This window comes from Argiope bruennichi, chromosome 4 (assembly GCF_947563725.1).
Source record: "Argiope bruennichi chromosome 4, qqArgBrue1.1, whole genome shotgun sequence".
NCBI lineage: Eukaryota > Metazoa > Arthropoda > Arachnida > Araneae > Araneidae > Argiope > Argiope bruennichi.
This window is the reverse complement of record NC_079154.1, coordinates 82,524,553-82,544,282: the sequence shown is the minus strand read 5'-3', so window position 1 is coordinate 82,544,282 and position 19,730 is coordinate 82,524,553. Positions and strand designations below refer to the sequence as shown.

General features: G+C 26.2%; 1 protein-coding gene across 7 annotated transcripts in view; it reads left to right on the top strand.

The window, feature by feature from the left end:
• LOC129965489 (serine/threonine-protein kinase tousled-like 2) overlaps positions 1 to 17,362 on the top strand; it is a 185,689-nt gene extending 168,327 nt beyond the window's left edge. For 6 of the 7 annotated variants that reach the window (XM_056079413.1, XM_056079414.1, XM_056079416.1 and 3 more), the window contains 16 exons: positions 101 to 150; positions 245 to 301; positions 702 to 920; positions 1,012 to 1,122; positions 1,885 to 2,021; positions 2,913 to 3,062; positions 3,481 to 3,648; positions 5,443 to 5,493; positions 7,607 to 7,688; positions 8,503 to 8,594; positions 8,745 to 8,834; positions 10,208 to 10,377; positions 10,591 to 10,717; positions 11,341 to 11,452; positions 11,543 to 11,650; positions 13,156 to 17,362. In XM_056079413.1, the coding sequence (XP_055935388.1) occupies positions 101 to 150; positions 245 to 301; positions 702 to 920; positions 1,012 to 1,122; positions 1,885 to 2,021; positions 2,913 to 3,062; positions 3,481 to 3,648; positions 5,443 to 5,493; positions 7,607 to 7,688; positions 8,503 to 8,594; positions 8,745 to 8,834; positions 10,208 to 10,377; positions 10,591 to 10,717; positions 11,341 to 11,452; positions 11,543 to 11,650; positions 13,156 to 13,290 (1,859 nt within the window). In that variant the 3' untranslated portion in view covers positions 13,291 to 17,362. The remainder of the gene's footprint in view (positions 1 to 100; positions 151 to 244; positions 302 to 701; positions 921 to 1,011; positions 1,123 to 1,884; positions 2,022 to 2,912; positions 3,063 to 3,480; positions 3,649 to 5,442; positions 5,494 to 7,606; positions 7,689 to 8,502; positions 8,595 to 8,744; positions 8,835 to 10,207; positions 10,378 to 10,590; positions 10,718 to 11,340; positions 11,453 to 11,542; positions 11,651 to 13,155) is intronic. The other variant, XM_056079417.1, reaches the window with a different exon arrangement.
• Positions 17,363 to 19,730: the final 2,368 nt, after the last annotated feature.

Below are 19,730 nucleotides of genomic sequence, written 5' to 3'. Positions count from 1 at the left end.
ACAATTATTTTTAGTAATTTTTGATACACATTTTATTTACTGTTTATGATTTATAATTTTCGTCTAAAGTTCAATATACTGAACTGAATATTGTTTTCAGGGTCAAAATCTGCACGTGAAAATGCTAAGAAAATAAATGAATATTTTAAGGTAAATACATTACTTATGTTCCATGTAATTAAAATTGATTTTCATTCATTTATAAATACATAATTTGTTTTAATTTTGAAAATAACATTTTTAGGGTCACAGTCCTAGTCGATATGCAGGCTCTAAGTCTCCTACACCACAAAGCTATATGGTATTATTTATTTTGCTGTATTCATATATTTTTAGACATACATGCAATTTTTATTGAAATATAAATTAAAATTTAGTATTTTGTTATGTATAGTATATTTTGCTTTGTCTTGATTGTGTTGAATACTTTTGAATGTAATTTTCTTGTTTAGCTTTTTTTTATAATGAACACAATTATATATTAATAAAAAATATTTTAAAATAAGTTTTATATCATAGAAAAATTAAAAAACAAATCATATATAAATTTTTATGTAATAAGTTATTTACTAAATTTTTAACTTGAATTGCTTCAAAAATATTTGCAAATTTTGTACTTGGGAAATTTTATTTGAAACTGGTTATAATATTTCGTTGTAAGCAAACTTGCACCATTTTTATTTTGTTTCTTTTTCCTATAGTATGCTACTGTACAGCAAAGCATAGGTTCACCATCAAATACTTCCATTCCTACTGGTTTAGATTATGCCAATTTAATGGCTCCTCCTCCTTTGTGTCCGTCTCATGCTGTTTATCGGTCAGTGCAAACTGATCTTACTATTAACAAAATCAAAGAGCTTGAAAACAAGTCAGCTTTAGACTTGGAAATGAGAGATAATAGAATAGAAGAACTTCAAAGGGTATGTGTTTTTTTTTTTTAAGTCAATTAAAAATTTTCAACGATCTTGACTTCTAAATGCAATATGCAAAGTAATTTTACTATTTTTCCAGGCAAATGAGGAACTAAAGAGGCAGCTTTCAGCTTTACAAAAAGCCAATGAAAAAGCCAAAGAGCAACTACAAAGGTGCCACGATGTCACTAAGCAGTTACTTATTGAAAAGGTATACTTTTTTCTGTGATTTATTTCTAATTAATATTTATTGGTAACTTATTGCAGAGATTTCCTTGCATTCTTTATTTTTTTAAATGTTTGCTATTTTTCTTGGATGTAATTTTATAGATATTTCTCTGAATGCCTGTTCTTGTGTAATTTTTAATCACTTACGCATTAATCAGAAGGACCTTTTATGCATGTAGCTTCCTATATGATAGGATTAAAACAAATTTTATCGGTTAAATTGGGAAAATTCATTTAAAGAATTAAAGAAACAAACAAAAAAAATGAAGCAGTGAAAATAATTGAAATAAATAATTGCAACATTTCTAGATTTGATCTTAATTTGATTTAAAAGAAATAGTAAAGAAATGAAAACAAAATAAGGTACTCGTTAATATTTATAAAATTTCATTTATCATTTTTCTCTTTTTATTTGCACATTTTCCAATATGATATCTATGATGTTTTAATTTATATGCTTTAAACATAATATAAAATTCCAACAAATATTTTCTTTGTATTTTCTTGAACTTTTTTTAATTGGGCTTTGAAGCATGAGAATATCATTTGAGAATTTCTTTAAAATGTATTGATTGTTTTCAATGTTTTATGATATTTAATTAAGATAATGTTTTATTGTTTCCAAATTTAAATGATGAATAATTACATTTTAAAATATAAATAGAGTTTGAATTGGTTCCTGTTTCAGTGTTGCTTGAATTGTCTTCTCAATTTCTTTTAAATGTATTTAATTTTTTTTTTTCAGTCACTAATGGAGAAAAAGGCCTGTCGACAAAAATGTATGCAAAATAGATTGAGACTTGGTCAGTTTATTACACAACGACAAGGAGCATCCTTTGCTGAAAACTGGGTGGATGGATTTGCTTTCACGGAATTAATAAAGTAAGTATGTGGAAAGTATTATATCATTGTACAATTTGTTGATATATGATTCATATTCATTTTATTTACATATTAATGTATAATTGTTATAATTATTCTAAAAGATATTTTTGATAATCTGAAACTCCTGTTATTCTGCAAGACAGTTTTCAAATTTGTGTCTTTCTTTCTTTCTTTCTTCTTCTTCTTCTTCTTCTTTTTTTTTTTTTTTTTTTTTTTTTTTTTTTGTTGGGATATGAATACTATAATTAAAAATTGCCACTAGCTAGAGCAGAATTCTCCAATTAATTCTAATATGAACCAAATATGTCAATAGACAGAGGTAGTCTTCTAAACTTAGAATTACATTTTCTTCACTGAGTGTAAATACCAGTTCCAGAATATAACATGTCAAAGTATATCAGAAAATCAGAAAGGCTTCTCTAAATAGCTATCCATATAGCTAAACTAATTATAACTATCTGGCTTTATCTATCAAAGAGGTTTTTGATTTCTTTTCAGTATTATTCTACAACAAGAGTAAGTAATTAACTTTTATCATGATTGTTTTAAACTTTAAATAATCACATTTTGCTACAACTTAACTATTTACAACAATTTATTAGGATTTTGTAATTACCTTTCTTTTAAAAAATTTTCCAAGAGTATCAGGTCAGAATATTTGTAATGAAAAGCGGGACTTGAAATTGAAAATTCTCATGTCTTTTTCTCCAAAAAAGAGAAAGAAAGACATCAGATATTGCTATCTCTATAAGTTTAAATGTATGGTTTTTAAAGGGTAATTTGTTTTAATGTTTGTTGACTTAAAGAGTTTTATTTTCTATAAAAAATTATATTTTAAAAGTATTTTTTAATTTTTTTAATAAAATCCTAAATTTAAATTACTTTTAGGAAACAGGAACAAATAGCATTAGAAAGAGAAGATATAGAAAAACAACGTAAATTATTAGGCAAGAAGAAACCAAATGCAAGTCAACCAAGAGGTCGGGCGAATATGAACTTAGCAAATGGAGATTTTGTTCGACCTGATCCTCCTAAAGAGTATGCATTCTTCTTTTTTTATTATATATTAAATAATATATTTAACATATTATTAATATATTTAAAAAATATATTTAAGCATTGATATATGTTATGTTTTTTATTGCTTCAATATATATATAAATTGAATTATGTCATTTATTTATATTTGTTAGTGATAAAGAATATTTTTGCTAAGCAGCTTTTTTATGTAGGCTTATTTCTTTAAAGATATTCTATGTGTATACGATATACTCTTATATGATTAAATTAAGTTTTTAAAGTTTGTAGACTCAGAAAGCTGCTCTTAGACATTCATAATTTATGTATTTAAGGACTTATAACAAACATTTTTTTTTTTAAGTTTTTATTTGTGTAAAGAATTTTTTATGTAAAGAATTTTCTCCTCTTGCATTCTGATGGTGAATTTCACTTCTAGTCTCCTCAGCTGGTCTGAGTTTTTTGAACAAGAAGAAATTTTCAAACTGAGGCAAGTTTCTCTAAAGAAGGAAGACACTGATTTACAGCTAGAATTAGAAAAATTAGAGAGGGAAAGAAATCTTCATATTCGTGAATTGAAAAGGATACACAATGAAGATCAGTCTAGGTAAAGCTCTTTTTTTATGTATAGATTTAGTGATATAAAACCTGCAAAAACACAATTTTAACTAAAAATTTCTTTATCAGCACCTTCTTTCTTGAAATATGAAACTTCCTTTAAAAAGCGAAACTAAAATCTCCTCCTTTTATTTTAGAAAAGGTTTATCACATAAATTTCAGGTATGAATATTGTGTTCAATCAGAACTTTTATAAACATTGCCTCCTGTTATTCTTTAATTCCTTACTTTTAATTTATTGAGAGTTTAATTCTTATTTTAAATGAGTGATCAAATGTTTCTGTAATTATTAATTATTATTTTGGCAAATTGTAATTGATTAATTTCTTTATGAACTTTTCAAAATTAGGCAAAATAATTAGATAAGCTAGCTTTTCTTTCATTTTCAAAGCATCTAAATTTTTTTAAAAGTTAATTAAACTTATTTACATTTTTGGAGAAAACATTACTATCTGCATCAATAACAGATAATTGAATTGTTTTGGCAAAATTGAAAAAAATAAGTGCCACTGAAAATGATAATATTTATTAATTATTTGGTGGATGGGGGTGGGGGGAGGGATAGAAGGTGACTGAAATCTGAAGTTGTCTTCATTTATTTTCTGGAATTGCATATATTTATTACTTTTGAATTACTATTCAACTTTGTCTTTTGATGATCATATTTTGCTGTGATATTTTAAAAAAGTAATCTATAAAAGGTGATTTTATCTGCTTTCATTTAATGGTTGCATATTTTCTTATTCCTTAAATATATTGAATGTAAATAATATATATGAGACATGCCATTGATAGAAAATAAATGCAGACACATTAATTACCCCCATTAATTTTTTCAGTTTTTTAATGAGATTTATATCTGATTCAGTCACATGTATGTATAAAATTATGATAATTGAAATTGTTATAATCTTTAATAATTGTATAAAAGCTTTTGGAAATTTGGTTTAAAATGCTTTTGCATAATTTTATTTATTTAAATATTTTTCATCCTGGTACTATTCAAGACGTATAGTTTTAAAAGTTCTTTGCTTAGCTTAATTGAAACATTTGGTAGTGAAGTCTTGTCCTAGTTTCTGGTAATTTATTGCATACCATCTGGACTTCTACATGTGTCTACTGTTACTATGGATTAATACACGAATAAAAAAATGTCTGAATATTGAATTGAAAAATGAAATATTTTGAAATGAAGCTGTTTTACATACAGAAATAGTTTGTGCACTTAAACACAAGAGAATAATTTTTAAATTTAGTTCTTGTTTTATTTTCCTTAAATGCAATGAAAATTCTTTCAGGAGATTTTTTCTTTCATTGACCATATATTTCACAGAATAGAAATATTTTTTTACTATTTTCATTATAATTTGATTATAAAGCATTACTATATGATTTTTAAAATGATGTGTCAATTCAAAAATAAATATGAGGCATTATCTTTTATGACATTTTTTTATATTGTTAAATTTTCATATTTGTGCATAGGATAAAAAAATCATTTGGAAAAGGATATTTATTTCTCATTTTTAAACCATGCATTTATTTTGTTTATTTACCATATATTTAAGAATTAAAATAGAGAATAAGTATAAAAGGAACAAAGAAATTAATGCTAAAAAAGCAGTAATTTGTTTACATTATTTAACATGTGACAACTTTTACCATTATATTTGATAACATAAGTTAATTTTTCCTGCAAAATTTTTTTTATATTAAATAAAGAATGAGTTTATTTTTTACTACCCTCTGGATGAAAATTTACTGGTGAATTTATCTTATCTAGGTTTTTGGCTACTTTGAAAACTGTTCCTTCATCTTCTGCTCACAATTCCTGGTATTTTATTTGGATTAACTCTGTTTTTAATTGTTACAAAATTCATAAATTTGGTTCTAATTAAGTCAAAAATTTTTGTTTTATGTTTTATCACACTGTATTTCTATTCTGTGAAAAATTTTATTGGAATATCTTCATTTTAATGAATATCATGCAGTTTTATAGAGGCATCACTCCATTTGCCGAATAAATAATTTTATTATCTTACTAAGTTGCTTAGGGAAGTAGATATTAAAATAATTTCAATGAAATATCTGTTGAATAAGCATTTTTGTCCCAAAATTGTTTATATTATTTATTTATTTGTAATTTTTAATGAATATGTAGAAAATGCTTGTTTTAAAATCTTGTCATTATGATATTAGTATTTTTGTGCTTTATTTGAAAAATTAATTTTATAAAATTTGCATTAGCTTTTCTGTACCATTATATTTAATTTTTAAGCTAATTATTCTATAACCTTTTATCTTGTAATACGTTTGTGCACTAATTAGAATAAGAATCTGAACTTTAAAAAAAAATGCTGTTATTATTGAGCACTCTAATAACTGAACACACACTGAACTTTTATTAAAAATGCTGTTAAATTTGAACACTCTAAATTTATATTGCATGTTCTTTTCTTTGATCGAAAGATAAGTTTTTAGGTTTCAAGTCACAAAATTTTTTATTTTAATCTTCAAGCAATTGTCAATCATGTTGTTTGTTTGATGTTGCTCTATAAAACAGACAATTAGGTCTAGAATTACACATTTGACTTAAGTATACTTTGAGTACCAAAGTTGTACACCTCAAAATTATATTTTAAAATTAAGGTTAGTAAGTTTTTCTCCAATAACATCTAAAGCAATCATTCCTTAAAAACTAATTTATGCCATCTTTCGGTGCTGAAAATTTTCTTTCCATTGTTATTAATATAAGACCTGTATGATGCTTTTGTAAAATTTATTTTTAAGTTCCGAGATTTGAATCATTGACCAATATGACCATCATATTTTTCGCACTCTTAGCAGAAGTTGCAAAACTAGTGCATCAATGTTTTAGAAGGAGAGTGTGGCGGAAGGCTTATATAGACTGTTATACATGATTAGTTAAACAATCACTGTTTTTTATTGTTATCTTGGATTCAAAGTGATTGGTTATTCTATATATTTTATATTAGTGAAAAAAGTAACTATTTAGATGAAATTTTAAATTTTTTTCATCGATTTTTTTTTTTTTTTTTCCTCCTGTGATTTTAGATATAATCGATTTTTATTGTTGATTTCAATGCTATTTATAAGTTGCAATTCTCTTTCAAAGTATATATTCTCGTAAAATTCATATTTTTATAGTCGTTGTTGATTTATCTCTAGCATTGTAATTTGTTTTAAAAAACCAATTTATTTTGTTTAAAAATTCAATTTCAAAATGTTTGGCTGGAGGGCTATTATTCAAAGTAAACAATATAAAATACATTAAAAACCATTTAAAAAATTTAAAGATTATTGATTTAACTTAGTAATAATTGCTAGTTAGATGGATAAATTAACTGCTAAAATTGCACTGTGGAATAATTAAAAAAAGAAAAAGAATTATAGAGAGGAATACTATTTTGTAATGGTAAAAATTCAGTTTTTGAATGTATATGAAATTTATTTTGCTTTCATTTACAATAAATATATAAATTATTTTATAAAATATTCATTTTGAATATAGTATCTGTTAAAAAGTATCTGCTTATTATCTGCTATGAATGTATTGACTGTTTATTTTTAGCTAATCTTTTGCATTTCACATGAAATTTTTTTATTATTTTATGTTGAATTATTTAAATGAAGTAAGGATTTGAAAAAATATGTATTTTATATTTAATTATTGTCTCCTTTTGTGAATAGTTTAATTATATTCTTTAGGATAATATAAAACTGACAATTTTGAAACATATTAATGGAATTTGTATTAAAAAAGAAATATACATATATTTTATTATAAGATTATCTGAGATATATGTTTGTATTTGCTTAATTTTCTTTATTTGTATAATAGAAATGGTATTTACACATTCTGATCATTTTAAATATTGTTAAATCTAGTTTGTTACTAAGAACTTTTTTTCTTTTTTTCCTTCCAGGTTTAATAATCATCCTGTTCTCCATGAAAGGTATCTCTTACTAACACTACTGGGTAAAGGAGGATTTAGTGAAGTACATAAAGTAAGAAATGCATGTTTTAATTAATTAATTAATTAATTTTCTCCTTTCTCATATACTTACTGTATAATATTTTATTCATTATTAAGAAATTTATTTTTGTTTCAAGCAGGTAAATTATTTGAAATAATGTCAATGTTTATTTATCTTTATGTTTAAATTTATGCTAATTTAATATTAAAAATAAACAATGCAGAGATATCTGCAGTGATTCCTTCCTAAAAATTTCTCACCTAATGAAAATAAAAGAAAAAATGAGTATTTAAAAAAGTGGAGAAAATATTCCATCATATTCCAAATGCAGTTATCATTTTGTGTTGATGGTTATTGATTCAATGTTAAACAAATATTAGAAATATCTTCCTGAAACAAAAATAGCACATTTGAGTGGTTCTTACTTCAGGAAGCATTTTTTTTAAAAATATTATTTTAATTTGTGAAGAAACTAAATTGATTTTTTATTCAATGAATAGGATAGTTTTTAATTACAACTATCATACTTCCAGAAAATATACTATAAATATGACTTATTTTAAAGAAGTTTGAAAATTATTTTTTATTGATTGAAATATAATTTCCTAGCACTCTTTTATTAATCTATGATTTCATTACGAAATAGTTTTTGCTAGACAGTGCATGATTTCTTTCAGTTGATACCATAATTAGATTCAAGATTTTTCTTTATAGGTATATACTATATTGATATGAAATTTGATTTTAGATAGATATAGGAATGTTGTAAAAATTTATTTTGTAAATATTGACAAATCAAATGGCAGTTTTTCTTCTTTAATTTTCTTTATAAAAATAATTTTAGGCTTTTGACTTGAAAGAGCAAAGATATGTTGCATGCAAAGTTCACCAGCTAAATAAGGACTGGAAGGACGATAAAAAAGCTAATTATATCAAGTGAGCACTTACATTGATTTTACATTTGAATTGCTGACTGCATTTTGAAAATTTATTTTCTTAAACCTTACTTTGCAAGATATTGTGAAGGTAATTTAAGTTACTTAATTCTTTATTTTTAAAATATGATTACAAATTTTATATTTTTAGACATGCCCTTAGAGAGTACAACATTCACAAATCCTTGGACCATCCCCGTGTTGTAAGACTGTATGATGTATTCGAAATAGATGCCAATTCGTAAGTAATTAATATATCTTTCAGTATTGTGATTTTATCAAAAATGATAATTCAGAATTTAATTAATAACCAGTTGTTTTAAAAATAAAAATTTTTGATGGATGCATAATATATATTTATTGCACAGAAATAACAAATTTTTGCTTGCGTTACTTAATTTTACTATGAGTGTGTGCATTTATTTTTAAACTCTTAGACAATTTAGAAATTTTTATGTGCTCTTGGGCAGGGAGGGGGGGGTCAATATTTTCAACATTATCTTTTATTGAAGTTGATATAGCAGATATTTTAGATTTACTCAGTTTTATATTCAAATGTAGCAACCATCAAATTCATGCTGGCACATAATGCCCTGAAATTTGCTTCTGCCAAGCAATTTTCAATTTTTAAAAAAATTGCCTTTATTTTTTTGCTTATGATAATAAAAAATTTCAATGTTTTTTTTCTTTTTTTTTTTCTCAGGCTATTTTATTTTTTAGTTTATAAGATCTGTGTTCTGCTCTATTCTATTTAATTAAGCATGAAGTGTATGTATATATTCATAGAAATATGCTAATTTGGGGAATACAAAACATGACTTTTTGATATTTATTTCTGGATATTGAATTCCTAGTCTTTTTATAAATATTAAAATAAATCTTGCTTCAGGATTATGCTTAAGTTGAATTTAGTTTTCCTAGGTTCCTACTGTCCCAGAAAATCCTTGGAATTTTTTTTCCCCCCTATTTGTAATTTGCTTTTTTCCCCTTGTGAGTATGACAGAGTTTATGAAGTGAGCATTTACTAGTAATTTGTGGGAAGTTAGCATCTAGTAGTAGCCAACAATAAGAGCTTTTGCATTATGATCTTGAAATTGATTTATTAACTAGAAAATGATTGTAGTACAAGTTCTTATGTTCTTCACTTAAGCATTTAGACGTAGTAAGCAAGAAAATAAAGTTGCTTTGAACATTAATGTAAAAATATTTAAGTTTATCATTTCCATTTTTCATGTCTCAAGTATATAATTGTATGATCCTTGAATTTTCTTAACAAGGTCCTTGAATTTTTATCTTCATAAGAGTGGGAACTCTGTTTCCATTTATTTAAAAAAAAAAAAAATCTACTTTGACCGAAATATACCTTATTTTCAAAATATTTTATAAATTCAACTTTAAAAAAAATTTATATAAAAATCAGAAAGATACATTTCAAATGTTACTTGTTGATATTCTCAATGAGTAACATTTGAATTCATAAGTATTTTCATGTCAATTCACATGAAAATAGAAACTTGTTTCCGATTTCAGCTTTTAATGTAAAGTCAAATAAAAGATTCTATATATTTTGATACTTCTTTCATTGTTGTAATTGTTTCACCTACTTGTTTTCAGGTTTTGTACAGTTTTAGAATACTGTGATGGTCATGATTTAGATTTCTACCTCAAGCAACATAAAAATATCCCGGAAAGAGAAGCTCGATGTATCATCATGCAAGTTGTACATGCTCTTAAGTACCTGAATGAAATTAAACCACCTATTATACATTATGATCTCAAGCCAGGTATTTTATTTTTTCTTTTTGTGGGTGAAAAAGAAACTTGTAAAACAAATAATCTGTTAACATAATTTTTATGATTTTTTTCATGTAAAATTTGTGGTGGTTAAATGTGTAATTATATTATTATTCAAAAGATTCATATTATTGATTTTTTTTGTATGTTTTGTTTCTTCTTTTGGACTTTTTTCAAATTCTGTTTTTTTGTTGTTTATTTAGGAAATATTCTATTAGGAAGTGGTGAAATCAAAATTACCGACTTTGGTCTAAGTAAAATTATGGATGATGAAAATTATAGTCCTGAACTTGGAATGGATCTTACTTCTCAAGGTGCTGGAACATATTGGTATGTATACAATATGTGTTATTTTTCAGTGATATGCACATGATTTTTGTATGCTCTGAAAACATTCATAAATGAATATGTCTGTGGAAAAGTCTAAATTTAAAATTGCTCTTTCTGAAAAACTATATTAATATTTAATGAATTAAAGAATAAAAATGCAAATATTCATTAATTCTGTGTTAACTCTCTGTACTTTTTTATGAATTTTTAATATAAATTTTATTGTAATATAGCTTAGATGTATTTATCAACAAGCACATGTAAAAAAATGTAATCTTATTTTAAGTAGGAAATGTAATTATACTTCCTTGTGAAAATGATTATGAATTGAATAATAAGTATTACTTTTTAAATTCTTTTAATCGAATTTCTGTGTGAAATTCTCTTATCAGTAGTTTCTGGCTCAAATGAATATAACTATATTTCAAGCTGTGATTGAGTAGATAGTTTGGGCCAATTTCCACACAAAGTAAATTTTCCAGTTTTTGCTTTTGATAAGCAATATACATGGACATATATATACAAGGAGTAGAATTGCCATAGATATTATGAAAATTATTATTAGTTTGATAAAAAAAAAATTGCATGCTATAATTTATTGTAACTGAATTATTTCTTGGCAGGTATCTTCCTCCTGAGTGCTTTGTAGTAGGCAAATCTCCTCCCAAAATATCATCAAAAGTTGATGTGTGGAGTGTAGGTGTTATATTTTATCAGTGCCTCTATGGGAAAAAGGTAATTAAATATAATTCTGATGAGTTATGATTAATTGTTTTTCCTTCTGACAAATATTTTGTGATGTATAATTGGTTATTTCTTTTTCAGCCATTTGGACACAACCAGTCTCAAGCTACAATATTAGAAGAAAATACTATTTTAAAAGCTACAGAAGTTGAATTTCCAGCCAAACCTGCTGTTAGCAGCGAGGCAAAGGTAAATGATTATTACGCAAATAAATGATTTTACTATTTGCTATTGAATTTTTTTTTTAAATTTACATAGAATACAAAAATTTTAGTTTCGAATATTATCTTGGCCAAATTTTAATTTTGTGCCTTTAAAGATATCTTTGAACTCTCGTTCATTATTTCCTTTTCTCTTTTAAGATTTAATATAGGGAAAAAGTTTTTATCAATTTTTATAATAAATTCATTAAATGTTCAGAATTATCTTATTTGTTTATTATATATCAGTAATGTTTTTAGTTATTTTGTAAAGTAATATGTGAAATATCTTGCTTTACAACTTTTATATAGTTATCAAATTGTGTGTGTTTTTTTCCTTTTGAAATACCTAATTAAGTGCGAGAAATATACATATACATTATAATGTTTCTTAATATTGGATTAATTGAGAGGGAAGATGCTATAGATCTCATTAATATTTTTTACAAGATTTCTGGTATAGTTACTTTTTATGTATTTTTGGTACATATTCTGCATACTAAACAAATATCTTAGTCGAAGTGTGAATTACCCTTTGGATAACTTGTTAATTTTGTAAATTTTTCTGATGAATTATACAAATTATTTTTATTGTCTAAAATATAATTTATTTTTCAGATTTAATTTCTTGTATTGAAACATGACATTGATTACCAAAGCTAAATTTAGTTTCCTAGTTAATAAATATCAATCTCTAATTACTTTTATCTTCGAAAAAATAGTTTAATATCAATTTAAATATATTTTGAAATAAAATCGTCTTCAATTTGCTGTCTTCACTGGTTAATTCCTCTGTTCATTAATTTGTTAGATTCAGCTTTTATTATTAATGTAGGGATAGCATTGTGTTATTTTATTTTATTTTTAGAAACAAACATTTCATTCTTGTTTCATTAGAATAAGTTTCATTCAATGAAACAAATCCAAAAAGTTTCATCAATTAAACTTTCATTCTTATTTCATTATTTTACATTCAGTGAAAACACATTTCTGTTAAATTGTCTTAATTTAGAGCCATTTTAGCTGTTGAATCTCTGTGTATATAAATTAAATATAACTTAATAATATAAATTAAAAATTGTTAGTTTTTAAATTCTCAAATCTTGCAAATAGTTTCTTTGGAATTGCAAGAATAAAATGTTTTTAAAAAAATCCAAAAATTTATATTATGCCTAGGAAAAAAATCATGTGTATTGAAGGCATGGAATTAATTTTTAAAATATAAATTTAGAACTATGTTTTATATTAGAGAATTCAGACTTCTTTATCTGAAGTATATTTCTGGCCAACTGCATAGTGATTGAATACACACATGTTTGATTTTTATTGTATCATGTGTTCACTTTTTCTAATTATTTCTTTAAAAAGCCAATTTTTAGTGAAATGTACTTTTGGTTGATTTATTTTTGTTAAATATAATATATAACATTTGTATTTATGATTAAATTTAATAGATTGCAACAGAATATTCATAACTGGTTTGTTTGTTCTCAGAACTTTATTCGGAGGTGCCTACAATATAGAAAAGAAGATCGAATAGACGTTATCTCACTGTCTGCTGAAGATTATCTAAAACCTAACTATTCCAAACACAGTCGACAGTCGAGTGCCTCATTGGATAAAACATAGCCTTGTCATGTAGTTACTAAATTTATCTTTGGAATGTACATAATCCTCTGCTGCATGTGGTTTGCCCATGAAGACCACACCAGGGGCATTACAGCTCAAGGTTGTTTGCTGCAATCTCCACTGCTGAGAAACTGTTTAGCTGCAGTCCTCCTGCACACAACCTCGTGCTGCTACATAGCTTCATTCCTTGTTCCTAAATCACTCGGGAGATCTGCCAAGGAAGCTTTGATGAGAAATAAAAAAGATGTTGCTGTGATAGGGTAGTGTGGATGAATGACTCAAACACATCCACACGCATGCATTATTTATAATTATATATATATAAATAAATAAATATAAATGAATATCTGTATAAAAAAACAAATGTGGACTCATAAAACCGCATGACCTTATACGACTACAGCTGCAGCATTTTGACTTGTGATTGGACTTGATTTGTTATTTCACTGTCAGGAATTAGCTCTGACTGACAGTGCTGTTGTAAGTAGCATGTACTCTAAATGAAACTAAAGTGTGTAACTGATGTATGAATGTGTGTTGCTATTTGCAAAAGTTTGAGAGTATGAATTTTTGAACTAGTGTTTATATATTTACACTTTGATGAAAGCTTAATTATTCCATGCTTCCAAAAGTAGTTACTTTATGGGGCTTTCTACTACTTCCTCCTTGCAATGCTGTCATTGTACAGTTAAGGTCATGAGGTTAAAGAGAAAAAATCTGTAAATTTAAGGACAATTGCGAGTTGTAATGTTCAAGTTATTGCATTGAGGATTAGATTATGGACTCTGGAGTACAATTTAAATTTGTCTATCTATCTAGTGAATTAATTTTTAGACATGTTTTTAATTGCTAATTTTTGCCTTTTAGTAAAATCTGAATAAAGCTCGAATTGAACACTGAATTTCTGAATTATTATCAGATATCACTAAAATTCATATGTACTATTATATTCAGGAGTATATCAATTGTTAAATAACTAGTCAAGTAGTATTTTTTAAAAATCGGTGTACTTCTGTGCTTTTAGATGATAACAATTCAAATGGATTTTATTTTCCCTAATCAGTCTTTACTTTTTAGATGTACCCACATTAACATTTAAGTCTAAAATATTTTAGCTATTCAAATTTAATTTATCATGAATTTTAACTTAGATCTATTTATAACATCTGCATGTTATGTGAATAGTTAATGATATATAATTTAACAAATTTTTAGATACATATGAAGCATTTGCCAGCATTATTTTTGAAGAATTCATAATCAGCAATAAGTAAAAGTTTTTCAGAGCTCATTAGAAAAAGTATGAATCATCTATTCATACTCTTTTCTATAAAAAAATTAATTTATTCTATTATTTATCTTAGATTTCTATAGGTATATAAATATTGGTAGTCTAATATTATAGTTATTAGAAGTTTTATAAAATAATATATCCATAAGAACATCCCAGATGCCCCTAGCATCTTTGGTTTAATTCAAAATTTCTTTTCACAATATTTTTACAGATATTTTTAATGTATATTTTACAATTTGTAAATGCATATTAAACTTTTTTTTTATTTTATCAATATTATTTTTATTATTATTCATGTTTTTCTTAGGGAAAGAGAGTTGTAAAAACATATTTCCCAACATAGTTTTTATATTCATTGGTTTCATATCCACCCCCACCCACCTATGAACTCTTGAACTGTTACCTGGTAACAACTTTCATTTTAGTTATGGACATTATTTTTTCTGAGCAGACTTATTTATATTGTACTCCAAAGTAAGTTGAAAGTTAATCGTGAAATTTTAAATGATTATTAAGGGAAAATTATTTCATACTAATTATTTATTAGGGCAAAGATATGTTTTTAAAACTTGCACTTATTTTAATAAATTATTTTTTTCAGAGTTTAATAATTTCTCATGTAGTGATTCTTATTAAAATTCTGAGTATGGAGGAAATTAATTTTCATGAGCAGCGATTGTTTATTTTTGATTTCTTTACTCTGATTTATTAATTCATCTTATAATGAAAATACTTATCTAGCTAGCACTAGTAAATTTTCTTGATTCAGTTAAAAATTTTGAATATATTTTCTATGCAGTCAATGATTTTCTATACCTACTTTATACAGTTGTGTTTGGATTTTTTCAACAATAATAGTCAATTTCTATTAATTAGTGGTCATCATAATTGTTTCCTGTGATTTTAAATGAAATTTTTGATAGTGATATTTGTTAATTTTGCTTGATTTCAAATTTCATATGAATGAATTAAGTCAGTTATAACTGTCTTTTCATACTCACTAATGTTTAAGTTATTTTGTAATTGTTTATTTTGTCATGTTTTATGTCTTTCTGTTCAACAATGTACAAAGTTTCTTTTTTTTTGTGATTTTTTTTATAAGTTTGCTTGTAATGAAAATTTTTGTTGTGATTAAATTAATATAGTGTTTATGAAATCTCATTTTGATTATGAGTGTCTTCCAAATTTATAAAACAACTATATCTTAACTAATTAATGCTCCTAAATTTTTATCTTTAAATAATATATAATCTGTGACCAGAAATATATATTATCTGGATTAGTCAAAGTTTGCAAATTTTAGGGGGAAATGCTTTGGATTATTTGAAAAGTTATATTCTCAAATAAGCACGTTGTAATTAAAATGTGATGTTGTAAGAAAAAAAAATAGTAGAAAGTAGAAATGTTTGTTGAAGTTAATTGTTATATGTTTTTCTCAAATTAAATACCCAAGCCAAAAGCTCAATGAGGCATTCCCATGATTGTTAAAATGAGTAAAAATCAAATTTGAAACTTAATTCCTGTAATAAAATGTACAATATTATTACTTACACTTATTGAAAGTAGTTTTATATAACCTTTGTTGTAATTTTGATATAATTTCATGGAATAAGTTAGTGCTCTGTTAATCTTTTCAAAATATCTTATCAATTCATTTGAAGCAAAGTATAAATGTCTTAGTACTTCATCTATTGCTCAGTGAATACTTTTTTATTTTGTAGATTTAATAAGATCGAATGATTTATAGTCGATTGATATGATCAGAATTCGCCCAGTTTCTACTACTTTTTAAAATTTTAAAAATATAACCATCCAAAATTATTTTCCCATTTTTAATAAGTTGATTATGATTGTAATTTTTGATTTTTAATTAAGTGGAAAGATTAATACCAAATGTGTCTAAATGAATTTTTGAATCATCTTACAATCATTTTATTTCTTCATATTTTTTTTAATTTGGATTTAGGCTTTAAATGGTCCTCCACAGTTATAAAGCAATGTAAATAATGCAACATTTCAATAATTTGAAGTTCTTAAAAATTCCAATTTGAAGATATTTTTATCATATGGTTGTACAATATTCTTTATTCGTGGGAGAAGAATAGAAAGGGAAAAAAAAAAGTTTTGAAGTGTCAAATTAAACTACCTCAGGGAATTGTGTTTGCTTACTTTTGATCTGTTTTATCTTCAGAACAGTGTAAAAGCCAAGCTATATATTATTTGTTTCAAACATTATTGGATGTATACTGACTGAATGCAAGTAAGAATGCGCTGTCTTCATCATAATTTATTTTGTTGCATTGTGTAATGAGTTTTTCTGAAGTTGGTATTAAAAGTTTCATTTTCTCCATCAAATATGGATAATATAAATTTGCAGGAAAAAAAAAAGAAAGCTCAAATAGTAAATATAATTGAAATATATCTGTGCAAACTTTTATTCATATTTCATTTCATTCCTGTATGATTATTAATATCTGCTGTGTGTACATCATATGCACAGGAGTTGCAGCTGATCGCTATTTTGCTTGGAGGCACCAATATTTTGTTCACACTTTGTTTTTGTGAAACTTCCTGTCTTCTCATGTAAGTTGAACTCTTCCTTGTAAATAAGCATAACAAAGCTTGTATATATGTAAGCTTATCAAAATTGAGAAGTGATTAAAAAAAAGAAGAAAAAATGAGTTGTTGAGTTCAAGTTATGCCATGTGATTTCAGGTGCATGAACTTAGCTGACAACAGTGAATAAAAAGGATGTGTAGAAATTTTGCGCAAACTGTAGTTGTGTGTTCTTTGTTGTTTTTTTCACAGTAAATAGATATTTATATTCTTAATTTTTTTAAAGTGATATAAACAGTATTATGACATATGCTAGAATATTTAATGTTTCTTTTGAAATATTGAGAAGAGATTTAAGGAAAATTTTTGGGATTGATACATTAGTGAAAAATTTATTGAGAAACTAAAGAATCTATGGTTTGATAGCACACACACACACATAATATACTGAGTATTAGTAAAATTTGTCGAATAATAAGAATTTTTTCGCTCCATCTAGCAAAGTTAAGACTGGTTGTAACTGATATATGTCCTACAGTATCGTTGCTTCAGTTAATAACTTATTTAGAAAACAGTTTAGAGTTTATGAATTTTCAAGCCTGCTAAAATGCTTTTTTAAAAGATATGTTGCATGCAAATATGTGATTTTTTAAAATTCTGTGCTAAGAAGAGACGAATATTGATTCAAAGTGATGATGGAGAGTCTGCTTTCATAAAAATCAATATGTGTGCATGTAAGCCCAAGTGCTTATGCTCCTCAGACCCTGGTGCCGAGTTACAAATGTGTGTGAACGAGCAGAATGTGTATTTATATGAGAATAAAACTGACATCACCAGCATTTTTGCCATTTCTATTTACAATTTTTTTAAAAAAAACTTTAGATGGGGAAAAAATTTATAAAGAAGTCTCAGGTTAATACTGAAAAGCCTAATTTTATTTAAAACCCTCTATATTTATAAAGGTACTTTAAAGTTCAATAGCTTGTTTGATACAGACACAGAGCTTCCACTTCTAGAAAGATGTATGACGATTCTTTTTTCTCTTCAGCCGCCCTGGGAATACTTTGTCCCCTTCTTTTGTCTATGTTACTGTCGTCTATGAAATGCAAGCTGCAGAAGATACAAAAAACAGATACAGCGGTAACATTTTAAAAAATAAATAACACTGAACACAGAATAGGATGGCAAGATAGGAAAAAAAAAAAAAAAATCATGCGACTACAAAATATATGTGTAGTTAATACAATCAAAACTTGGTTTGATTCTATGTTTGTGCCTGTTCTGCTGGCATAACGCGATGAAGGACATTTTGCAAGGAGACAGCAATGGCACATGCGCATCAAAAGCTTTTGTTAGCAATTTAAATAGCACCTGAGGAAAAAAAAATGCTACACTAAATTAGAAATGACAAGTTAATACTGAATTGAACCTCTGACCTTGTTAACGGCTTCCACTCTGCAGATTCATCAAGTTTGTGAAAGCGCTCCGCAATAATGGCTTGCTAAACATCGGCTAGAGCTATTCTTAATTCAATAAGGATCGCTAATGTATGATGTGCCTTCACATCTTTAAAGCATCCCAAAAGTATTCAATAAGATTTAAGCCTACACTCCTAGATGCCAGTTCACGACAAAGAAGTCAGAGGAATGCTCATCTAACTAGACTAGCCAAGCGGGACCTGTGGAAGATGCAGTTGTTTTTGCTGGTATACTCCATTTCATTGTGAATGGCAATACATCGTAAATGGATGTAAGCGATCTCCTTGCAAATCTATGTCTGAATCACATTGAAGAATATTGCAAATACTGTCACCCCAGATCGTCACTGAGCAGTCATGGCCTTGTGCAGTTCCAATCTGGCTTGCATGATTCTCAATCGTTCATGAGCTTAACTTTCTCAACCTCCCATTCGGCGTTAAGTAATTGGATGCAAGACTCATCACTTCATGCTACTCGTTTCTTGCTCTTTTGCCCGATGGTGTGCATTAAACGATGGTACTTTAGTGGGTCTACGGCTACCGATGCTCATACGGTGAAACAAGCGTTGCATAGTCCATTTACTGATTGTACGATTGACTCTCTAATTCAACTGAGTAGTGATGTGAGCTAATGTTTGACTTCACTGGTTACTGACACCACGCTCGTTCAAGGCTAATTGCTGCTTGTCTGATTGTTAGTTTTTTTTGTTTTTTTCCCCCGCCATTTGTGTAATTTCGGTATACTACTGACGTTGAAAATTCTAGTTTTCTGATGATTTTGGAAATGGCTCACGCATCGAACACCTACTATATTCACAACAATAAAAATGTTGCTATAAAATAGACTTAAAATATCTTTAACAGCTAATTAAATCTAAAATAAAGAATTTTACAAATACTAAATTGGTATAAATAAGAAGTTAATTTTTTGAGCTTTAAAACAGTGCAAAAATCATTTTTGCACTGGAACATTTTTTAGAAGTTATCTCGAAATTAAAAAGTCAACATTTCGCGATAACTTCAAATAAAATTCTAATTAAAATTTAAAAAATTCATTTTCAGGTGCACATTTTTCCGTACTCCAAAGTACATGTTTACGGATCTGTGTTCAAT